Source organism: Candidozyma haemuli (assembly GCF_002926055.2).
Source record: "Candidozyma haemuli strain B11899 chromosome Unknown B_2014730914, whole genome shotgun sequence".
NCBI lineage: Eukaryota > Fungi > Ascomycota > Pichiomycetes > Serinales > Metschnikowiaceae > Candidozyma > Candidozyma haemuli.
In genome coordinates this window covers 720287-743604 of record NW_020289902.1, presented here as the reverse complement: position 1 = coordinate 743604, position 23318 = coordinate 720287, and the positions used below count along the sequence as shown (strand labels likewise).

The following is a 23318-nucleotide window of genomic DNA, read 5'->3' as shown; positions in this document are numbered from 1 at the left end:
AAGCAATGGTTGACCTACTAGGGACCAGAGTAGTCGTACCTGGAACGACCAGAGGTTCTGGAATCCTAAGATACATTGGACCCATCCAGGGAAAGTCGGGTGTTTTTGGAGGTATAGAACTCCAGGGACCCATAGCAGCCTCTAGAGGTAAGAACAATGGATCTGTTGATGGAATCCAGTATTTCGATGTTCAACAGCCTATGAGTGGTTTGTTTATTCCTTGGGAGAGACTTCGAACTGCCAATGGCAGACTCCCCAAGTATGAGGATACCATAAGGCCTCTGTCTGGGTATTCAGAGGACCTAAGGACGCCTTCTCCACGCCAGAAACCACCGTCTAGGGCTAGCAGGCCAACTTCACAGAATCAGAGTCCGCAATTGGCCCAGCCTATTATGGTTGCTAAGAGAAGAGTGGCTTCTGGCGATTCTATGGGAAGTGGTGCTCGGTCAGTAGCTGGATCTAGAAGTGATCTGGGTGATTTATTTGATAGAACAAGAAGTCTGTATGACTCCGAGGCTGCCAAGCGGGAAATCAGCCAGTTGAGGGCTATTATTAATAGCAAAGATAATGATCTTCAGGAACGTGACAATATCCTAGCTGGTCTTCAGAATACTGTCAACGAGTTGCAAGCTGTGCTTGGAGACCTAGAACAAGAGCTCGAGCAGAAGAACCACAAATTGGCGAAGCAAAAGGCTGACAATGATAAAGCTAGAGAGGAATGGAGAGAGAGCTTGCAGCTTATGATGTCTGCTCAACAGGAAGCCGAAGAGCTCTACGAGCAGCAGATCGAGGAACTTAGAGGAAACATGGCTGCTTCTGAGAATCAAGGTGATTCAGAACGCGTTTCTGAGCTTGAAGAACGTATTAAGTCATTGACAGCAGAGAATGAAGAGATTAAGAAGCTGCTTGCCGAGAAAGCACCTTCAGGAGCCGCTGAAGATGACGAAAAACAACAGGAACTTGAAAAATCTCTCAATAGACTCCAGCAAGATGTTACGTCGTTAGAGTTTGTGGTTCAGGATAGCCAGGCTAATGTTAAGGAGAGAGATGCTAAAATTGTTGGCTTGGAGATGGAGCTCGAGGATCTAAAACAGAAAGAAGTCGACGGTCTCCTGCTGCAGGTGGATAGCTTACAGTTAACAGACTCAAAGAAGAAGATTGAACAGCTCGAAAAGCAGTTGGAAGAGAAGTCTGAGGATTTTGAAGCTCAGAAAGCTCTTGAGAAACGTCTAGAAGGCCTTCAAACAGAATTAGATGCGTCCAAGCAGGAAACTTCTAAGCTTCGAGAAGAGCTTAGTAACGGTTCAAACAAAAGCGGATCAGGATCAGAAGAATTAGAAAAGAAGATAGAAGACCTCACTCATGAACTCAAAATGAGGCCTACTTTCGAAGAACTCAGTGAGCTCCAGACATCACTTGAAGAGGTCGACCTGCTTCACCAACAATCCCTAGCTGATAAAGATAGAAACTTGGCTGCCATGGAACAGGAGAAGAAGCAACTTGCTGAAGAGTTGGAAAAGCTACGTCTCCAGCAATCCATGCCAAAACCGAAGGAGGACTCTTACGCTTCTGATGATAAGGAAAACACGAAACCTGTGAGTTACGTCAAAAACGAGACGCTAGGTATCTACAAGCCACCCAAACCTGTTGATCCTAGCAGTGGAAGACAGAATTGGTGTGGGCTTTGTGAACGTGATGGACACAACAGTCTCAACTGCCCTTACGAGAACGATATCTTCTAATAGAATGTATTTATGAAAAGCAAACGAAATAACTAACAACAAGTAGCTCTAAAAAACAACAATACTGGAAAAAATCCTCATCAGAAAGTAGCATCCATCAGAGCATGAAAAAAACCAACATCATCATCTCCTTATGCCACTTTGTCTATTGAGAAGGAAGAATAAGCCAGGAAGGGATCATAACTTTCGAGATGATTAGCTTCCTGTGAGAAATTCTTATAGTAACGTCTCTTGCAGAACTTCCATAACTCACAACCAGCAAAAAAGACAACGGTGAACCCAATGGAAACACCCCATTCGTAATCAATGGGACCATGTAAGAACACCTTGTCGTTAATGACTGGAATATAGATGACAGGGAACACAGAAATGAAAGCACCAATCACGGACCAAAACAAGAACTGGTTGTCCCAAAGGTCTCTTGCCAAAGTGCGGTACCATGGGTCTTCCAGATCAGGTCTCATGTTGAAGAAGGAATACCTCATGTGAATACATTCCCAGGCCAAGAACAAGGCACACCAAGTGAAAGAAGAGAACGCAGCTGATCTTCCCTCAAAGACCAAGTCACAGTTTTCACCGCTGTTCTCGTTACACTTGAATCCCAAGTTACCATCACCTTTTCCATAGACGACAATGACGAACACAGCCATACAACAGGCAGCCATCCATGTTCCGTAAACAAACATGTCAAGAATCATGGCACGCGTAAAGATTCTGTTGTTTGGTGGCACGTCCAAAATATCGTCACTAGCTTTCTCTTGACCCAAACCCATAGCTGGGAAACAGGAAGTGACGACGATAATCCACAAGGTCTCAACAGGAGACAAGGGGAAAACGGAGAAACCGGATTCGTCAAAGAAAGATAAACCAACAATCAAATAGAGCGCCTGAGCGACGTTCTCTGCAAGTAATTGCAAGACGAACTTTTGAATGTTGGAAGACATTCTCCGTCCTTCTTCAATGGCATGAAGAATAGAAGCGAAGTTGTCATCGGTAAGAATAATATCAGAAGCATCCTTAGCAACGTCAGAACCATTAAGACCCATAGCGATACCAACATCAGCCTTCTTCAAAGAAGGCGAGTCATTGACACCATCACCAGTCATGGCACAGAACTTGTTACGACGATGCAAAGCTTCAATCATTCTAACCTTGGTTTGAGGAGCACAACGAGCAATGACCAAAGGCAACACAGGTAAGTTATCAATTTGTTCATCACTGAGCTTGTCGAACTCAGTAGCCGTCATACACATCGACTTGATCACTTCATCAGAGTAGTGATACAAGTTGTGAGGCAAAATACCCACTTCTTGGGCAATTGCTCTAGCAGTACCCAACATATCACCAGTGAGCATGTGGACGTTAATACCAGCCTGGTGGCAAAGTTTGACTGAACCTCTGGTCTCAGGTCTTGGTGGATCGTAAATACCGATCAAGCCTAGGAACGTCAAACCAGTTTCCACTTCTTCACGGTTGTTGATATTGATCTTGGTACAGTTCACATTTCTTTCAGCAAAGGCAAGCACTCTCAAACCTTCGCTGGAAAGATTGTTCATGACCTCTTCAATCTCCTTCTTGTGGGCAGCAGTAAGTGGCTCCTTAGAACCAGCATCGTTTGAACCATACTTGAACTCACAAATGTCCAAGATTCTCTCGACTGCACCCTTCGTGTAAACCATAGCATCAGAGCTTGATTCACCGTAGACAGAAGACATTCTTTTGATGGAAGAGTCAAAGGAAAACTCAGAGAAGTGCTCTAAGGACCTCTCTCCAATGAGCTTGTCTCTAGTAGACTGCAATCTAGTACAGAAAACGTTGATTGCAATCTCTGTAGCATCACCTTGGCCTTCCCAAACAGTACCAGCATCCTTCTCAACTGGCTGGATAGTGGAGATATTGGCCAAAGTTGCAATGTCCAACCATCTGGAGAACAAAAACAGGGACTCCTTAGGGTCGAAAGGTTTGAAGTCGGCCTCTTCGTCCATGTCGTTGATCTCCTTTGGTGACATACCTAGGAAGCCAACTTCACCAACCTCTGGATTATAGACCTCAGTGGAGTTGGAGACAGAAAAGGTTCCGACAGAAGGGATCCAAAGCTTTCTGGCGATCATCTTACCCATGGTGAGAGTACCTGTCTTGTCCGAACAAATATCGTCAATACCACCAAGAGCTTCTAAGGAATCCAACTTACGAACAATGACGTTCTTGGTAACCATGACTTGGGCACCAATAGCCATAGTGATGGTAAGGACAACAATCAATGACGAGGGAATCATTGACAAGGCAACACAAATAGCGTAGATAGCGACAGAACGGTTGACATCCATTTCCTGGGTAGCCATCACCACAATGGCGAAAACAACGGCAACAAAGAACAAAATGATAGCCAACCACGACAATTTCCTTTGCAAAGGAGTACCGACATTTGTACCAAGCACATTCATGATGATATTCAATGTGGATTTCCAAATACAAGTGAAAAGCGAAACACCTGGGCGCTTCTTGACGATCAAATCGTCATCTGAGTTTTGCAAAGAAGAAGCGATCTTACCGATTTCAGTGTTCAAACCGGTGGCAACAGTGATACCTGTAGCACGACCCTTGGTGACGACAGAAGAAGAGTAAACCATATTCAAACGATCACCCACTGGAATCAGCTCGTCGGTGTCGTAAACATCCTGGAAATTCTTGGTAACTGGAAGAGACTCACCAGTAAGTAAAGCCTCGTCGGTTTCCAAATTCATGGCATCCACCAAACGCAAATCAGCAGGAATGGTGTCTCCCACTTTGATAGAAACGATATCACCAGGCACAAGATCAACAGCGTTGATGGTCAGGGTCTGTCCGTTATCACGGATCACAACCGCCGATGCCGAGGTCAAATTACGCAACGAGCCCATCGTCTTCTCGGCCTTCACCTCTTGAATGAAACCAACAAAGACATTAATGAACACAACGAAAGCAATGACACCACCGGAAATCCAATCTCTAATAGCCAAAGCAATAATCATGGAAATAATCAACACCAACACCATGGCATTGAATACCTGGTGGCACAAAATCGCCACATAGGAAATCGATTCCTCGTCACCTAAATTATTGGGACCATATTTCCCAGCTAACTCACTAACCTGAGAAGAAGAAAGACCAGATTCAACATTCACCAGAAACAACGACGCCACCGCGTCAACAGTCAACCTGTAAGGCTGGACATTGTCGGACGAGTGGCTTACACTTCTCGGTTTTTCACCGCCTTGAACTTCAACTTTCTCACGAGAAAACGGCACATTCTGGTTGGAATTAGCAGAAGAGCAGGAAGACTTTATTTTCGACTTGGTGCACTTGCGTTTGAAAAAAATCTGTTTCAGCGGTAACTCTTATTGGAAATCTAAGAGGCCACTGGCAGCGCCGAAAAAAAGAAGACTAAAAACTGTTGGTTGCTGGAAAAACCTCGGCTCCAATGGCGTATTTATGATAGACCCCTGCATGAAGTGAAGAAGGTTTTTTTCCATTATCCATATGCTTGAGGCAGTCTCATCGGCTGCGCGAATAGAGGCTGTCAAGCGGCTGTGACGTTTCTTGGCGCATATTTAATTAGAGTATGTTGGAAAAGATGGAAAACGTGGGCTCTTCGAGGGAAATGGACGGTACTGAGGCGTTCGTAAAATTCGTAGAAGAACGATCGTGGCCAATTAGAGTTGGGTGGGTTGTTGCGGCTTGCGTTGGTGGTTGGTGGTTGGTGGTTGGTGGTTGGAAGAGATGAGGTTTAGAGCTATGGGCATCGGTAGTATTTGGTCCCATGCGATGGTCTTGGGACGATCTGTGAAGATTGCTTAGAATTCTGGGTATTCAGGGAATTCTTGCTTTTGTGTAGTGAATGACGCTTTGGGGGGGTGGATTTCAGTAGAACGTGGCTAGTGGAAAAGGTTATATTGAACCAGGTCTGCATCGGTAAATGAGCTAATGGTTCGTGAAAGGTCATTTGTTTGCGGCCAGGAATTGCTCTTGAGGGTTTTTGGGTCCATTATCGGGACTTATCGGGCCTTATCTTGGTGATCTAGAGCTCCCACGGTGTCTTTCATGCCTGGTCTGGACCAATCTACTAATAATTGTTGATGCAATCTTTGAAGGAAAGTGTAGCAATCTCCAGGGAAAGTTTTGGACTGGAGATCGCCCCATGGGGCTAGGTATTCGTTGGGGAAGCTTCACTTCCATGTGCTATTCACAATGTTGCTTATCAGGTGGTCAGTAGTGGTACGATACCGTCATCAATAGATACTTGGGGGCATTGGAGGTCTATAACATTGCCACGGGCACTGCCAGGGGCAAGTGAGTTCGGTCACTGTCATGGGTTTCTCGTCAATTTCCATGTCAACTGGTACTCTTCACGCTTGGACCAATGTCCAACTCATGAGAAGGGAACAATAAAGGAACACCAGATCCCATGACACATCAAAAAGGTACCAGCCCATAAGGGGAACCAGATAAACCGATAGGCCAGAGGGCTCCACGCTCCTTCCATTTTTTGTCTCTTCTGCTCCCTCTGCTCCATCCACTGTCTGGCCAACCATCACTCCCACGCCTCCCTCACTTCTCCTCCTCCTTCGGCGTCACTTTCTCTAACGGCTGAACCATCCTTTTAATAAGATCCTGCTTCACAAACGCCTTTGGCTTATTCAAGGCCACAGCATTATACATCAATAGACTATCATGCTGAGCTATAGAAGCTAGCGTATCGCGATGAACATTGGTGAAAAACTCGTCACGTGTGGTATCAGCATTGCCTATGCCAATATATTTAGCCTTGTGTCGAAGGTACTCGTTGTTTTCCCTGACCTTGTCTGCCATAACTGGAGATATATAGATGAGATGGGCTTGTTACTTGTTATGGTGCGAAAAGTGTAATGGCTGCGAAATGCGAGTATGAGGAACCAGGTGAGAAAGAGATAAGGTTTCAGCAGAAGAGGGGCTGATTTAAAGGGGAGATTTTTTGTGTTTCAGGATTTGGGTGGCGTTCTAAAGGGGTGGGTTGTTTTCTGGATTGGATATGGTTGGTGTATTGTTTTAAGGTTGGCGACTCGGCAATCCCGGTTTACCAGATCATACTGTGGAGGGGAGATCCTTAGCGGTTGATTTAAGGGAAGGAAGATGTAAGGGGTGGTTTTGTGATTTAGAGGAACCCATTAAATGCTTTATTATTTGATTTTCAGGTTCTACGGTTTAGCATTACTTAAGCTACCTTTCTGTGTAGCCTCAGTAGGGTAGCACACATAGTAGATGGCCAACCAAAAGTACAATTCTAGTTTATACTACCACACCAAGTATGCCGCTAGCAAACTTAGTGTCCTCAATTACCAACGCAGCCACTTACAACTATTCCTAACTGGCAATGCGTGACCATAACCATAGCGTTAAAGCTTAGTCCATACATTAGGCATGTCTCAGTTGGCCAGTAGCTACGGCTCTTCCCGGTTTACTCTTCCTGCCACCCTCCCCTCATACGTTTGGTTGTCCCTCCAACTGGCACCTCGAGGTCGGTGCCGCCTATTTCTACCCACCTGGCTTTATAAAGCCTAATTTGTAGCACCCCAGAATGGCAACACCAGGTTGACTAGGTGTAGTTGGATCGTGGTAGTCAGGGCAGTCCCCTCTACTTAGGACGTCCCTTTAACGTCCCTGAGCCGCCATTTGACCGCCATTGGGCGGCCTTAATGCGTTGTGACCATTAAATCAGGGGATTGTGGGAGGGTAGGTTTATTTCGATCTCCATTCCCAAACACCGTCTAAGCCTAGCCCCAAGTGGGGGACACAAAGGCCAGGAAGAAAGGTGCAAACCAAAGAGTTATATAAAAAGGGATGCTCTGGTTGATCCAGAACATCATGTCTTCATGCTCCTTCTTCTCCTCCTCCTCCTCCTCCTCCTCCTTCTTCTTCTTCTTCTTCACCTTCAGTCCTTCCATGTTGGAGGCCAGAACGGTTGCGAAAAAAAACGGCTCGGTGGAGCATGGGATCCGCATGCGCATTGGTGTGGTACAAAGGAGAAGAAGAAGCAAAAAAATGCCTTTTGAAGATCCCGGACTTGGACAAAAAAAGACACTGTGAGGTAGACAGGCGCAGACGTAGAATCTGAAGATCTGAGCCGTTTGCGCCCAAGGCACAGTGGTAGTGGCTCCAGAGAAGGACAGTAAATGGAAAGAAACCACCACTTCTATATAAATCGATGGATTTAGGTATTTCTGTTATTTTCACTGGCCATTCCCTTATTCCATTTACGTTCCTTTTCTTCTTCTTCACCAGTTTCACCTTTCGCTTTCCCTTTCGTATTTCGTGCATGGATATTTTTCACAAAACGTACCCCACCGCAGGCACTGAGGCATTTTACCCCAGACGAAAAAAGATCCCACGCCGCAGGGTCTCATTTTTGGGTTCCCAAGGAACACAAGAGGTAGAAGGAAGGGATAAAGAAATACCAGTGAAAGAACACAAAAAGGTAAAAAGTGAAGAATTGTGGTGGTTTTGGAAAACCCAAAACCTCTCAACCACCATAAGATCGTCTTTACATCTCTCCAGCCACTCCTTGTACCTTTGCTTTACTCTCACTGTCTCTTCAACTCCCTCAGTGTCTTTTCTGTACCCACCATTTGTCTCTCAGTGTCCAGTGTCCCTCACTGACCTTCTTACTGCCTCTCCCTGCCCCAATACCATCCCGTCACCCCGTCAGAGAATATTATTTATCACATTTCATCATCACCTGTACTTCATCCGAATCTTCTATTTCTTTTATTTTCCACGCCCTACGTTATTTTTCCTGCTTTTCTTGGTGCCCGTATCTTCAAACCTTACCTGAGGCGCTCCACTACGGTCCCGCCGATTTCTTCCTTTTTAGTTCTCGCTTTCTCAAACACCATGAAACAGAAAGGAGCAGTAGAACTACCTATGATTTCCCATAATTTCCCATAATTTCCCTCTACCTCCTCTACCTCTGATTCTCTTGATAAGGCGTTTTTTTTTTTCTCTCCCTCTAACAATACCTTAGCCTACCAAGTCCGGGTATTGTTTTAGTCTTTTGGGGTGAGGGCCGGTCGGGTCGGTCTTGGTCGGTTGAGCCCCGAGATTGTCAATTGCCTCGCGGCTCGTTCTTTTTTTTTTTTTTTTCTCCTGTTTCGCAGCCACTCGTAACGCTTGAAATGCCCAAATAAGCAGCACTTGGGGTGCTTTTCTTAAGAAAAAGAGAGAAGAAGTGAAAGAGGAGAAGCCAAATTTATGTACCAAAAAAGAAGGAAATGAGGATTCCTTATATACTTCTTCATCCAGCGCCTTCCCTTCCCTTAATCTCCAGCTGGCTGGGCATCTTCGTTTCGCCTCGCCGTCCGCGCATCCCCCTCATTAGTCCTCTACCCAATACCCCAAAATCGGTTCCTCCACTTACCTCACCCACCTCGATTATATAACTCCCCGTATCCCCTCCCACCCGTTCCTGAAACCATGAAAAAAGACTCCTCGGTGGCTGACCTTCTTAGTGACATCGACGACTCCTCTTTGAAAATACACTCCATGTACCAGCACAAGGCCTACCTTCCTCATAACAAACGTGTGTCCAACATTGCCTGGCGTATCCAGAACCAGAAAGCCTTGAAACGCCACCAGGGATCTGGTGCTGCTGTTGAAAAACCAGTCCATAAACGTAAAAGCGTCGATATGGACGATCACTTTGACTATGTGGCCCATATTCGCCGTATTTCTCAGGAAGAAACTACCGAAGATACGGATGCTCCCAAGAAGAATGAACCTCGCTCCATTCCTAACCCTCTGGCTTCGGCCCCAATTTCCACTCCCCAGTCGCTGGTCGATAACAAACCTAGGGGCCCGCAGAAGAATGCCAATAATAACGACAATCTGAACTCCTTCCTTTCTTCATACATTAGCTCGCTTGAATCCACCTTGAAACAAGACTATAAGCTATCTCAGCCAGGTGACGCTTCTGCTGCTTCTTCACAATCAAAGGGCTCCCCTCTGCGAGCGTATAGCATGTCCCATCCTTCTGCATCGGCTCTTACGCCTGCTCCGCTGGTAAACTCGAAAAATGATAAGAATGACTCTTCCTCGAAGCCATGCTTGCAATGCACCAACTGTCACACCAGAACCACACCTTTATGGAGAAAAACAGCCCAGGGTGACCTTCTTTGCAACGCCTGTGGTCTTTTTTATAAACTTCACGGCATTTTGCGTCCCCTCAACAACTCAGCTCTGGCCCAGCATGGCCAGCCATCGCCTGTTTCTCGATACGGTGCTGCCTACGATGCTCGCTACAACGGCGGCAGAAAGTCCTTGGACAATGTGATATCCAACAACAATACCGGTCTTTTCAACCAGCTCAACAAGGACTCTCCAAAGCCTTTGGACGCTTTTAGCATTCCTGGTGCCATTTCCCCATACGACGACCATGTTCTGACCTTCCTAGATTTCCAGCACTCGCCGGCACAGGACACAGTAAACCAGAATGATATTCAGAACGGAACCGATGAGATGGATAAGCTTCTTAATATGAACCTTTTTCAGCTGGACTCCTTCACCATTGGCGCCGATGACTCACCACTGCATCAACTTGGCGATTTCGCTTCTATGGACACAGACGCCGGTTTAAACAACTTGGCCCATCTTGAGGCCACTGACGAGATACTTATAGACGAACCTGCGAACAAGAATAGTTCATGGAACTGGCTTGATTTTGGGCCTGCAACCACCACGGGCGGCGATTAGGCCTTTCGGGAAGACTTGTGAAAAGATATGATAACTTATTAGATGTGAATAGCACATAGTGAATTGGGAATAAATGATGATCATGAATTGGCAGTTGTAAGCGGCAGAATGGTGCCTTCGTACTTTCTTTCAATCAATGGCCACTGTTGCCACATTCCTTGCCAGTAACATTCCTTGCCATGCCAAACTTTCTTCATCTTATGTGGTACTACCACCTTCACGTCCCCCGAGATCACCAATGGCGCTTCCTGATATTACCATATTCGTCGGCAACCAACTTTCACCTGCAAATTGAGTATTTTCTTCATGGTAATCTTTACCCATCAAGCACTTCCAGGCCCCCGTGCCCAGTGTGTATTGCTCAGCGGAAGCCCATCGCTTCTCTACTAGCAAGAGCAGCATGACGGGTATTTCTCACATTCACCGTTGCCAGCTTTAACCTGAAACAGTCCCCATAATCACAGGCCAAAGCCATTGGAGAAGATTTCTCTGCAATAGAAGCCACCAGCCATTGTGTTCCCACAGATCGACGATCAGGAACGAGTAACAAAATCAGAGTTCCATCACCATTAGGTTGGTACTACTTTTTCATGCATGGACCACAGAACACGAGGCAGCAAGCTGCGCGACGACGCACAAAGCTGTCAAGAGAGTAAAGACAGAAGAGAGGAAGGGACATACAAGAGAGTAGGTAGTTGGAGATGGCTACTAAAAAAATAGCAAAACCAAAGTAGTTGCTGGTGTTTGGATTGCTTATTTTCAAAGGTCAATCCCAGATTTGCCGATCTGCAAAGAGCATTATGGCTGCGAAAAAAAAAGTATAGTATTCAGTCGGTACTCAGTCGGAAAAACAAGCACCGAACAAGAGCCGAACAGCGCCAACCACAGCGCCAAATTGCACGTGGAAGCGGCAAGGGTTTTGAATCGTGGCTTCAAAAAGCAGCAAGTGTTAATGAAACGGATTTTATAAGAAGGAAGAAAAAAAAGGCCAGTATGTAAAGGAGAAATAGGCTTTGGGTAGGTGGGGAATGCTGAGGATGATTTGTATGGAGGGGAGGGACTCGCTGAGAACGAGTCAGAATGGCTGCGAAAAGACGACCAATACAAGGTGGGAGAAAGGGAAAGGCAGTTGTCTCAGACCACAGCGCACGGCGGGAGAGCAGTTGCTCGAGGCAGGGAACGACGAACGAACGACGAACGAAGGAGGACCCGAAGGGGCCTCCTGAGTGAGTCAACTTTCCACCTCTTACCTTCCCTCCAGGCTCCCAATTACCTACCTACTACCTACTACTCAGGGATGGAGGCTTAACAGCAAGAGAACGACTTCATCTATGAAACCCACGGTTTCCATGGCCCCCTACGGTGGCCATGGGTGGCCCTGGATTCGCAACCATTGGGGTTCTCCTTCTTCCTAGCACATTACTCCTTGTGCCTCTACGTTCCGCACAGGCAAGAAACAATTAACAGCCACTACAGAGGCAGCCTGGGGCCCAAACCCGAGATCTGGAAATACCCTAGGATCTCAATAATAAAACGTAGAAATAATAAAAGAACCTCAAATCATCCGATTAATTTTTAAACCTTAATTTCCGCTGCACTACATTACTCGTTCCTTTTTTTGTTCCCACCCCTTGTCCCCTGTTCTTCCCACTTCTCTCCCCGGCACAGCCGGTGTGTCCCACAATTGCTCAGGGAGTTGCCCACCAGGCTTACCGAGCCAGGATTAGCAGCAAGTGCGCCAAACGTTGCCGAGGGGATAACCCAGGGAGAAACTAGAAGCAAAAAGCAAAAAACATAAACGTGGAAAACACCCTCCCTTTTATACTTCCTCGCTTTGTCACTTTGTTGTCATTTGTTGTTTGTCGTAACCTCGCCCCTTGTGTTCTACCCCAGTTTGCACCTCTGATTGTTCGGCTGTGCCTGTTTACCTTTCATGCCAAATTGGTGAAGTACAAAGTGTGTGAGCGTGCGCACTGGCTTGGGGGCCTCAATGTGAAGGCGCCTCCGCCTTGTTCTAAGAAGAGAGGGCCCTGCAAAAGCACCTGCTCAGGCGCCTGTTTTTCTTCCCTCGCTTCCTAAAAAAGACTGCTAAATAAAAACCCAGAAAGAGCCTCGCAGCAATAGACAAAATGTGCCTGAACCACCACAGGCTCGTATTATTTTGCTTCTTTTCTGTCTTTCTTTTTTCTTCTTCTTATCTTTTCTTCCTTAGCCTTTCTTTTGGTTTTTTTTCTTGACCCACTTAAGACAACGTCCCTTCGGCTTCTTCCTTAGTCTCCTCGTCTCCTGCCGCTGGCCTGCACCGCAACGCAGTTTCAATTACCGCCCGGGAAAAATCATCCAACTGCCAATTATAAACGTCTACTACTGGGTACTTTCCATCGGGGTTCAGCTTTCGTCAAACTCGCCTTTTCTCTCGCTTCAGGCTTCCCCTGCCCCTCAGACCCTGTCTTCGTTTTTGTCTCCATGGGCCTCTTTAAGAAGTTCAGATCGGACGAAAAGCCATCCAGGCCACTGGCAAAGCTCCCGGCCAAGTCTTCCCTGAATCTGGAATCTTCTGGTGATGCCTCTGAGTTTTCCCTGGCCACCTCCCAGCTGTCCCACTCGTCTCAGGATACGAACAAGCGCCATCTGGAGCTTCTACCTAGGAAAGCTGCTGTGGCGGCCGCTCAGCTCAACAGACACCTGCTCCAGCCACGCATCAGCCCTAGCGCCCTGGGCATGATCCAGCACCTGAACGGGCCTAATTTGCATCAAAACTACCATTCGTCGGCCCAGCAGCAGCCTGTTGCTCAGAATGGTGCCCCTAACGGGGGTCTTGTTCACGCCCATAGCCTGAACGCCATCGCGGCCAATTACCACCATCACCAAGGCTCAAACTCTGCATTGGCCCCTAGAGGTAGGGCTTCATTGCCTCCTGCCCAGGCCTCTTCGGCTACGGTTCCTAGCAGCCCAGCCGCAGGGAACCGCCCGGTCAGAGTTTCCCATTCCGCTTCTACATCCATGCTGTCCACTGTCCCTATGCCTTTTTACCCGACAAATGCTGACGATTCCTATACCCTGGCTTCAACCCTGGCAGAAACGTCTCTGGGACTGGACGATGAGGCTAAGCATCCTTACTACGACCAATGGAAGCAGTATTACGCGGCAATGGCCGGTTATAAAGGTCCTCCTGCCCGTCACACTCAGTACGCGCCTCACAGCGCTCTGCTGCTGAGAAGGGCTTCTTTTGCCGGTTATGCCAACTCGCCTTACGCTGGTGCTAATGGCCTGATGGGTCTGCTCTCCAACTCCAACTCCAACTCGCACTCCAACATCGCCAACGCCAACTCTGGCAACTACATGCATTACGTCGCTTCGCAAGACACCCGCCGCGTGGAGCCCAACGGCTTGGTGCGCAACTCCCGCATGTCTACGCTTAAGCTGAACCGCTCTTCGCTGGCCCCATCTCTCGCTCAGGGCCAGGATCCGCGCATTAAGTCCAGAGCTGTGTCTATGAACGTTGTGGCTCCTAATGAGACTGCTGAAGTCGAGGACGATGAAATTGTGGATGATCCTCCTGTGCCATCGGCTTTGGGAGCTCCTTCTACTAAACTGGTATCGTTTGGCTTGCTGGGCATGGGTCTCGAAAGACCTCCTCCAGTGAACACCAACTCCCACTCATCTGTAACCGACTCTACTGCTTCTGATATGCTGGGTGAACCTGATCCAAACGGACCACTCGTTAGAGAAGATTCTGCCATCTCTGACTATGGCAAGTATCTCTTCAACAGCACATTTGATGATCTGACTGATCAAGCTGATGAGACTGAGCAGCAGAATATGGATTATGTTGAACCAGGCGTTCATGCCGCGATCATGGCTGCTAATGAAGCCCCAGCTCACCACTCTGAGTCTGTTTCCAGAAATGATTCCACTACATCCAAGTCTTCGTATAACTCGTTGCAGAGTGAGCTGAACTTCAGTGTGGGTCGTAAACCTACTAGGATTGCACCTCAAACTGAGCAACAGCGCAACTTGTCTCGCAGACAGAAGGCGGATCGCAGGTTCTCCAGGCAAAGCCAGTTCGTGCCACCTATGCCAGGCCCACCTCCTCCTATGTTCGGCCAACCTGGTATGCCTCCATCTCCATCTTCGTTGACTTTTGGTTCTCAAATGTTGCCTTACGGTTCCAGCTCTGATAATATCCCTCCTGAAGGCGCTGCATTCCAGCTTCAGCAGATGCAACAACAGATCCAACAGCTTCAGCAATTGCAGCAGCAGCAGATGCACATGAATGCTTACCAGGGTAATCCACGTCATAGTAGAACCAGTGTTTCACCTCAGCCGCAGCCTAGGTCTCTGGATTCTACAATCAACGCTAAGATTGAGGAATTTGTGCATCTCCGTCTGACCATTGCTGCTGGTCACAAGACGTTCGACTTCCGTTTGAGATGGGCTAAAATGTTAATCACTGCTGTTAACTACAAGCTTTATGCTTATGTGAACATTAAGGGTGACAATATCCCCAGCGAACAGGCTGCCATGAATAAACTTACATTCGTTAAGCTGGCTGTGACGCACTTGCAAAAGATGTTGAAGGAACTTGACGTGGAGAAGCATACTCCACAGGACAGAAGAATCTTTGCTGAAGTGTGCTACATCCATGGTTGTTTGCTCATGCATGACTATGTGACCAAGTTTGAACAGGACTTCAACATCCAGCAGGATAAGGATGAGGCTGACAGATTCTTCAGAAAATGTTTGGAGCTCAACCCACTCTTCTTCAGAGCTCACTACAAGCTTGCTGAGCTTTTTGAGGAAGACCAGACTGAGGAAAGTTTCGACACTGCATTATACCACTACACTCAGGCTGCAAAGTTGGGCTACAACCGTGCTATCTATCAGGTTGCATTGATTTACTTGACTGTTCCAAAGGCTCGTCTGTTGAAGTATTACAAGTATTTGAAGAGTCTCTCGGACATTGATATGGATTCAAAGGACATTAAGTTGAGCCCTGAAGACCGTGACGAGCTTGAAGAAGTTTCCGGTTTGGCATCGTTCCAGTTGGCTAAGATTTACGAAGGCATCTATCCTGGCGACTTGACCCAAGAGGACGAGTTTGTTCAAAAGTCTTTGGAGATTGCCCCTGTGAACTATGCGAAGGGTTTGAGTTACTATAACAGAGCTGCTAGACTTCACTGTCTCCAGGCGCAAGTTCGCTTGGGTCACATCTACGAGAACGGTGACTTGAACAGGAAATACAACCCGAACAAGTCTATCCAGTGGTTTATCAAGGCTGCTACCTCCCCGTTGAAGTTCAAGCGTCATCCTGAGGCAATGCTTGGATTGAGCAGATGGTTCATGATTGGTACGAATGGCCTGAGTAAGCACATACCATATCCTGATCCTCAAGGCGCATTGATGTGGGCTGAAAGAGCATGTAAGGAATTCAGTTTCCCTGAGGCATTCTACGCTATGGGTCAATTTGCTGAGCAGGGTCTTGCGCAAGGCGATCCACAAGAATGGTACATGGAATCTTATAACCTTGGATTCGCCGAGGCTGCTACCAAGTTGCCTGGTTATCAGCCACCACCTGATGTTACGGAACAACCTGAAATGGAGCATGTCCCTGATGCTAATGGCGCTGAGGACTTGACCTATACGGAGGGTGTTCCAGACGGCCAGGGTATGCCAATGGCTCAAGGAACTATCCCTGAGGAGTATGCTCAACAAGCTATCCCTGAGGAATACGCCCAACAAGCTATCCCTGAGGAATACCCTCAACAAGCATAATCATGGCTCTCAGAGAGGACTAATACGGATCAGGATGAAGGCAATCAAAAACTTGGAACCAAAAGGAATAAAAAAAACGAAAAAAACGAAAAAAAAAATGAAAAGGTAAAAAAAAAAAACTATTTAAGGTTATGCATTTTCACTCAAAATAACGAACTTCGGTTCGCTGCATGGCATGTGGCATCTCTGACATAGTCGGTATTTAGCTCGCCAGTTAATTGATATTATATTGAAAGGTTTCGTCGTAGAGCGTACTGAAGTTCGAGGCACGCCTGGATCTCGTATCTAGCCCCTGACAAAGTTTAAAGTTTAATTAAGCTTTTGGGACACTTACGAGTGCAGGTCTTTACAGGTGCTACCACGGGGCCTACAGTATTACAGGCGTCGTTCCCAAGCACAAAGTCTATAGAAGTAAGTCAACTTAATTGTCAAGCTTTGTGACAACTACGGGATCCAGGCCATCCTGAGAACGCCTGATGTAGGAAGCTGGGCCAAGACAAAAGAGGTCTCAGAAAAGAGTAAGGTGACTCAAGTCGAGTTTTTAATGAATTGTTGGTCTCAATTGAGTTTCTGAACGTCGAATGATAGCTTCATTTAGGTATGTTTCCTGAAGAGACTTAGTTGTTTTCGCAGCCAAAGAGCTTCAACCAATGCTATCTATGGAAACGTAACCAAATCCACAGGAGTCAACGAAAAGGCTTCGTGTTCTCTTTTCTTTTAAAATCTCGACGACTTTCTCCTCTTTGCATCACTGAAATTCTGTTTTCCAGCTTTTTCCCGCTGTCTACCTGGTGTGCTGGCAGTCTCTGTCTGAGCCGCATCCTACAAGGCCACTTGGTTTCTGTTCTTAGAACCATTACCACACGAATTTTGCCATTTTTCTCTTCGATTTTGCTTACTGCAGTTATTCTGCTGATCTGTAAGCCTCGTTCCAAAATCCAGGTGAATTTCTATCGAAACTGGTTTTTTGGTTTACGTTTTCTTCTCTTCATTCCTTTTCGCAGCCAAAACTGCAAGAGCTACAGAAAAGTACGAACTGTCTTCCTCAACAACTAAATATAGTCAGTCACTTCTATTTTTTGCTTACCCCAAAATATATAAATAGAAAAGGACTTTCTGGTTGAATTAAAGACTAAGCTGTGTGATGTCACTTTACATAAAGGTGGAGTAGTGCGTTCGAACGACTGTCAAACGTGGAAGATTTGGGCATTCGATGGTTTTTCTCTTTCGGATACATACATGTATAGAGCTTTACGTTTAATTGAATTCAACAACAAAAAAAAAAAAAAAAGTGCCCTATCTGCCGAGACTGGGTTTAGCTTTCTCGATCAGTGAAGACTAAGGAAAGGTGGGAGAGAGAGCATGTGTTCATTTCTTTCAGAAGATCATACAAGAACAAGAGAAGAGCATCAATTATTAAAATTACATCAGCTGTATTTCAATTAGCTCACTTGGTGAGTTAAATTACCCTAGCCATATCTTCCCTATCAGATCTTCCCTGTCAGAGCAAACTGGCTTGATGAACATCAGGTACTGGTAGAACGAAGGAGACGATCTCGATTTCAAGCTCAGAAGTACTCGTTTCTTCATCGATTGGTGCTAATAGCGTTTTTCTGGCAGCTCGGTTTCGTCTAACCCAGTCCATTTCTTCCTGATTGGTCTTACTTGGTAAGATCCACTTGGTGGAGCCCCTCAAGAAAGATACCAATGAGGCAGAGTAGTTCACCAAAGAGCTTAAAAAGGGCAAGGGCGTAATGATATCTTTGACTGTTGAATAAATGAACTCCATTGTAGGGAAAATTGAGGACTATGGGATGATGGGAAGGGAACGGTATAAGAAGAAGAATGGTTGCAAAAAAGTAAAAGCGCATTTATAGTGGGGGTCAAGGCAGGTATACTCAGCAGCAGGTACGTGCTCAAAGATTGGGAGACTCCTCCTTAACTTTCTCTTAGTTTGTTCTCCAGGATAGCTTCTTTGCTTCTTTTGATGGTGTTGACATTGGATCTCTAGAGCTGGATTAATAGGTCCACAGTATAGCAGTAGTAGGCCATCCCCTTGCTGGCTCAAGTATCCTGTTGTCCTTGCTACCGCAGTAAAGGAGTAGTTTAATGATGATGTGATCGAAAGTATCCTAAGGTGATCAGGTGGAGGATAGGTAAGGGAAATGGCCACATTACTCACCGCTAGTTTCAGCTTAAAAGACCTTCTACCAGCAATGAGCATGCTGTTAGATATAGAGGGCTCCTTCAGGGCAATCTGGGCCACAAATAAAGCACCCTGAACTTCTTTATGTCAATGAAGGCACCTTGCAATCGTTTATCTCTAGTGATCCTGACCTGTGATCTCTATGAGAGAGTAGCTACTTACTGAGGCCCATTTGCTGGTAAAGTAGACAGAAGTGACAGAATTAAGTCATTTCAAACGAGGGATTTGAAAAACCTTCATTTCACTACACCCTACCATCTTGTCCATCTACGTTGACGTTCACTATTGCCTGTGCTATTAACCATAGTAGAGAATGGCTGCGAAAAGCAGTAACCACAAGCGCCATCTCCATCCCAGACCAATAAAAGACCCCTGTTTAAATCTAATCGATGACCATCCAGTACTTCTACCTTTCTTCTACAGCTATAAATCGTCCTATTCGTTCATCTTCCTCATACCTGGACTATGCTGACTCCGTGGCACTATCACTATAGAGATAGTGGTACTGAACAGAGCCACGATGCCTTACCTAGGGCAGTAAGTGGCGCCACAAGAAATGAAACACTAAAAGCAAAAAAACTATAAAAGAAGCCCAAATCCCACTCTATTAATTCCCCCTTTTGTACTTTCTTCACTGCTGCTTATTCTTCCCTTGCCTCTTCCTGGTCTGTCCCATTCCACTGGTCTGGTGGCCGCACACCAGACAGCCATTTTTTTCTCAGCCAGATTTCTCCAGAAACACCATCTACACGTCCAGCATCATGTCTGAAACAACCCAATTTTTCTGTATGTACGTTCCATCTTCTCCCATGGCTCCTTACTAACCTCAGGCCGTCAGCCGAAATCGGTGGACTTGATAGAAAACTACACTGAGGTGAAAGGCTTCCCCAAGCCTACTGCTGAGGTCAGATGTGCCCTCTACAGCACCAATGGTGAAGTTTTCGCTTATACCCAACCTTCCAAGATTGTCCTTGTGACCACTAAGGACGGGTCGCCCAGCACAGAGGTTTTGGCAGAGGTGGATGTGAAGGAAGCCTACGACTTGCATTTTTCTCCCAACGGTAGGTTCTTGGCCATATGGACAAGACCTGTCTTGTTGGACCGTGAAAGCGGTGTGTGGTCAGACAATATTCATGTGTTTGATGCTCAGGCTAACAAGGTTGTCACTTCATGGAGTAACAAGCACCAGGGTGGATGGAAGCCTCAGTTCACCCAGGATAGCAAGATCATGGCGAAGAACTTCCACAATAAGGAGATCCACTTCTTTGAAGTGAGCGATGAGTTCGACATCAAGAAGCCTTCTTACAAGTTCAAGCTTCAGGACACCTCTGCCACATTCCAAAACTTCCAGATCAGCCCAGGCAAGAACCCAGCTGTGGCTATTTTCATCCCAGAGAAGGGTGGCAAGCCTGCCCAGGTTCTCATCTATAATGTGCCAAGTTTCAACCAGCCTATTTGTTCCAAGACGTTTTTCAAGGCTGAAAAGTGTCAGTTGCAGTGGAACGCTTTGGGTACCGCATTGCTCGCGTTGGCATCGACCGACCATGATACCAGCAATAAGTCCTACTATGGTGAGACGAACTTGTATTTATTGGGAATTGCTGGCTCATACGAACGCATTGACTTGAAGAGAGAGGGACCTATTCATGACATTACGTGGTCGCCTTCTGCCAGAGAGTTTGCCGTGAGTTACGGTTACATGCCTTCTGAAACGACTTTCTTCGATGCCAGAGGTAACGCCATCCACTCATTGCCAACTGCTCCAAGAAACACCATAATATATTCACCTCACGGCCGCTTTGTGCTTGTGGCTGGTTTCGGTAACTTGCAGGGTACTGTTGACGTTTACGACCGTCAGAACAAGTTCAGCAAAGTTTGCACGTTTGAGGCCTCCAACACGTCTGTTTGCGAGTGGTCGCCATGTGGTCGTTTCATTTTGACTGCCACGACCTCTCCTAGATTGCGTGTGGATAACGGTTTGAAGGTGTGGCACGCAAGTGGCCAGTTGATCTACTTCAAGGAATACCCTGAGTTGTTCTCCATTACATGGAAGCCTCAGCCTATTGAGAAGTTCCCTGGCTTGAGACAGCTAGAACCAGCACCAGAGCCTCAACAGTCCGCTAAAGACTACCTTGAAAAGCGTGCTGCTTCTCGTGGCTCTGCTACTACGAAACCTGCTGGTGCTTATAGACCTCCTCATGCTAGAAACTCTGGTGCTTCCACTACATCTACCTCCTTGTACCAGAAGGAGATGCAGAGCAACTTTGGTGCTAGTGGTAACGGTGCCAGAAAGGCCGTCCCAGGTATGGCTGTTCCAGGTGCTGCACCAGCCCAGCAGAAGGAAAGCAAGACAGCTGCGAAGAACAGAAAGAAGAGAGAGGCTAAGAAGGCAGAAGAGGGATCCAGTCCGGCTCCTGAAGCCGCATCATCGTCTCCAGCCCCAGAGGCCGGTGTTGTCGGTGGTGTGGTGTCGTTGGAAGAGAAGAAGATCAGACTGTTGTTGAAGAAGCTCAGAGCCATAGAGACGTTGAAGATGAAGCAAGCGCTGGGCGAGCAGTTGGAGGACACCCAGGTGAGCAAGATCAACAAGGAGGGAGACATCCGCAAGGAGTTGGGCGACTTGGGATGGACGGAGTAGACAAAACACAAAAAATAGAAGTGGCGAGGTTGCCTTGCCCCATAAACAGCTAGATGAGAGAACGTGTAGTAGCAAAGAGACCCTAGTATGTGAGACAAGACCCCGTTTCAGCAAAAATGGGTGCAAAACGCTAGATTGCTGCGAGAAGTGTTTTCCCTAAAAGAGTAGAAACGTATAATCTCACAAAGGAAAGCAAACACCACAGTCAGCCAGCATTCTTGGCTTGATAGGCTGAGCTTTCCCTGTGATTAAGCCACGTCGTACCATAAGATAAGATAACCTTACATGTTGGATTGTATGGAAGTGAAAAATTGCACCACCACGAGCCCTTTCCACCAGCTGACTCGGTGACACGGTCCAGAAACATCCCGATCGCCAACTAACCCATCAAGCCCACCCAGACTAACCGAATAGTGGCAATATTGGCCCTCCAGCGTCCAAACTGCGTGGACGTGTTTTACCCTGGCTACACCAAGGCAAGGCTGTTTTGTGACACTCCCGAGGCTCATGCAAGGCACAGTAGCAACCATAAGTTGAAGGGAGGGATGTGGACCGAGGGAGAGGAAGCTTAGCAGCCAGTTTACTGGCTGCCCTTCATATTTAACAACATGCTAGCCATCTATCTAATCTTGCCTGGCCAGGGCAGCTACTGGAGATTGTTTGATTGTCTTGCGCAGGGGCGACAGGCATTGAAGAGTGGAGCGCGAGGAATCTAGGGAGACACCAGAAACGAGAAGCAGGAAACGTGGACGAGAAAGGGTCCGCCAAAATGACTTTCCGGGGGAACCTCAAAAATCTAAAAACACCATTAAATTCAGAAAAGCCAGTAGATTCAGATTATCCTCTTTCTAGTGTAAAAAATACCTGGTCACTGCCAAATGACGGGGGTTTATTGTTTGCACCCATGGAGCCTGGCCTGCCTGTCTGCCTGGCAGCGCGCCTGGAGACATGCCTGCCTCAGTGAATGGACGCCAAAAGACGCCAGACAAAGGGCAAACAAAAAAGAAAACAAAGCAGGCGTAGGCAGAGAAAACACACAAGAAACAGGAAGCAGCGGCCTCAGGTTCCAGAGAATGTATCGTCTTATCGTCCAAGCCTTCAAGCCCCAATGCTTCAAGACAAGGCTTGAGGAAAGTAGAAAAGAAAATAAAAAAATACAAAGCATAAACAAAACAGTGAAAAACTGATTTCCACGGTGCCTTCTGATTCCACGTCTTCTGTTTTTTTTTTTTTTTTTTTTTTCTTATCACTGTCACCTTTTCTTCGCTCTTCCCTTTCCTCTGCCCTCTGGCAGGCACTTTTTGGGGCCCCCTGCGCGGACTTCCTTCGGGTCCACCGGCAGTTTTTTGCAAACTTCCACCGAAGAAACAGGAAGGGAAAAATATCAGGCAGGCAGGCGACTTTACCTTGCGATCTGCTTTGGACTGGAAAATGCAGTAACTCCAGTGGTGTAAAGGGTCCAGTTAAAATGCCCAAAACGGGAGGAAAAATTCTGGGGAAAAAGGGAACCCGCTTGAAATCGCCGTGGCATGACGAATATGTTTTTAAAAATTAAAATTTGTGGTGTTTGAGTGGTTTTAACTTGGACCCTTCTCTCACATCCTCTTCGCTTTCTTCTGTCGCTTTCAGTCCTGCCGTTTTTTTTTTTTTTTGCTTTCTGCCGGGCTGCGTTTGAAGGGCGGCCTCTTTTTTTTTTTTTTTTTTTTTTTTTTTTTTTGGCGTTCGCGTCCTGCTGGAAAAATTCGGGTCGTGCCTGGCTCGTGTCCTCTCTGCCTTACTTGATCCAGATCGCTGCGTTCGTTACCCTTTTTCTTCTTCTTCTTCACCGCTGTTCGTTGTCGAAAGGTATGTTTACTTGCTGATTGAACGACTTTGGACTGTCATTGACAGCTCCATCGTGTTCGCCGCCACCACTATCCACGTTATCGTCTTTTCCCGGGCTCCTTACGCCCAATGGTACCCAAAATGGACCAAACACCTCCCAAACTCGTGTTTTTTTTGAGATCCGCCTTTGATCCACCATCATATGAACTTCCAAAGGGCTTATTTGATCCATCCACCGCCATCCCAGCCTCCTACTCCACTACTAAGGGCTCCCTGAATCACTTGTGAAAGCAAAAAGGATTCTGCGCCTCCCACGTGATACTCCATCACGTGAGCCCGGTGCGTCCCTTCCCGTCCCTTTCCTTAACCTTGG

The 23318-nt window shown here is 46.7% G+C and overlaps 5 protein-coding genes across 5 annotated transcripts; 4 read left to right on the top strand and 1 right to left on the bottom strand. All coding sequences in view use genetic code 12, as the record gives it.

Moving 5' to 3' along the window:
* Positions 1–5: 5 nt before the first annotated feature.
* Positions 6–1742, top strand: CXQ85_001175 (uncharacterized protein; the record flags this gene model as incomplete). The annotated part of the gene is made up of 1 exon (XM_025484893.1): positions 6–1742. One exon carries the CDS (start codon positions 6–8, stop codon positions 1740–1742), a length of 1737 nt encoding a protein of 578 aa, XP_025339824.1.
* Positions 1743–1873: 131 nt separating this feature from the next.
* Positions 1874–6590, bottom strand: CXQ85_001174 (U2 snRNP complex subunit YSF3; the record flags this gene model as incomplete). The annotated part of the gene is made up of 2 exons (XM_025484892.1): positions 1874–4970; positions 6334–6590. 2 exons carry the CDS (start codon positions 6588–6590, stop codon positions 1874–1876), a joined length of 3354 nt encoding a protein of 1117 aa, XP_025339823.1.
* Positions 6591–9227: 2637 nt separating this feature from the next.
* CXQ85_001173 (uncharacterized protein) lies at positions 9228–10502 on the top strand (the record flags this gene model as incomplete). Its single annotated transcript, XM_025484891.1, has 1 exon — positions 9228–10502. One exon carries the CDS (start codon positions 9228–9230, stop codon positions 10500–10502), a length of 1275 nt encoding a protein of 424 aa, XP_025339822.1.
* Positions 10503–12968: 2466 nt separating this feature from the next.
* CXQ85_001172 (uncharacterized protein) lies at positions 12969–16277 on the top strand (the record flags this gene model as incomplete). Its single annotated transcript, XM_025484890.1, has 1 exon — positions 12969–16277. One exon carries the CDS (start codon positions 12969–12971, stop codon positions 16275–16277), a length of 3309 nt encoding a protein of 1102 aa, XP_025339821.1.
* Positions 16278–18872: 2595 nt separating this feature from the next.
* Positions 18873–21121, top strand: CXQ85_001171 (uncharacterized protein; the record flags this gene model as incomplete). Its single annotated transcript, XM_025484889.1, has 2 exons — positions 18873–18959; positions 19322–21121. The coding sequence occupies 2 exons, from the start codon at positions 18873–18875 to the stop codon at positions 21119–21121; spliced, it is 1887 nt and encodes a 628-aa protein (XP_025339820.1).
* Positions 21122–23318: the final 2197 nt, after the last annotated feature.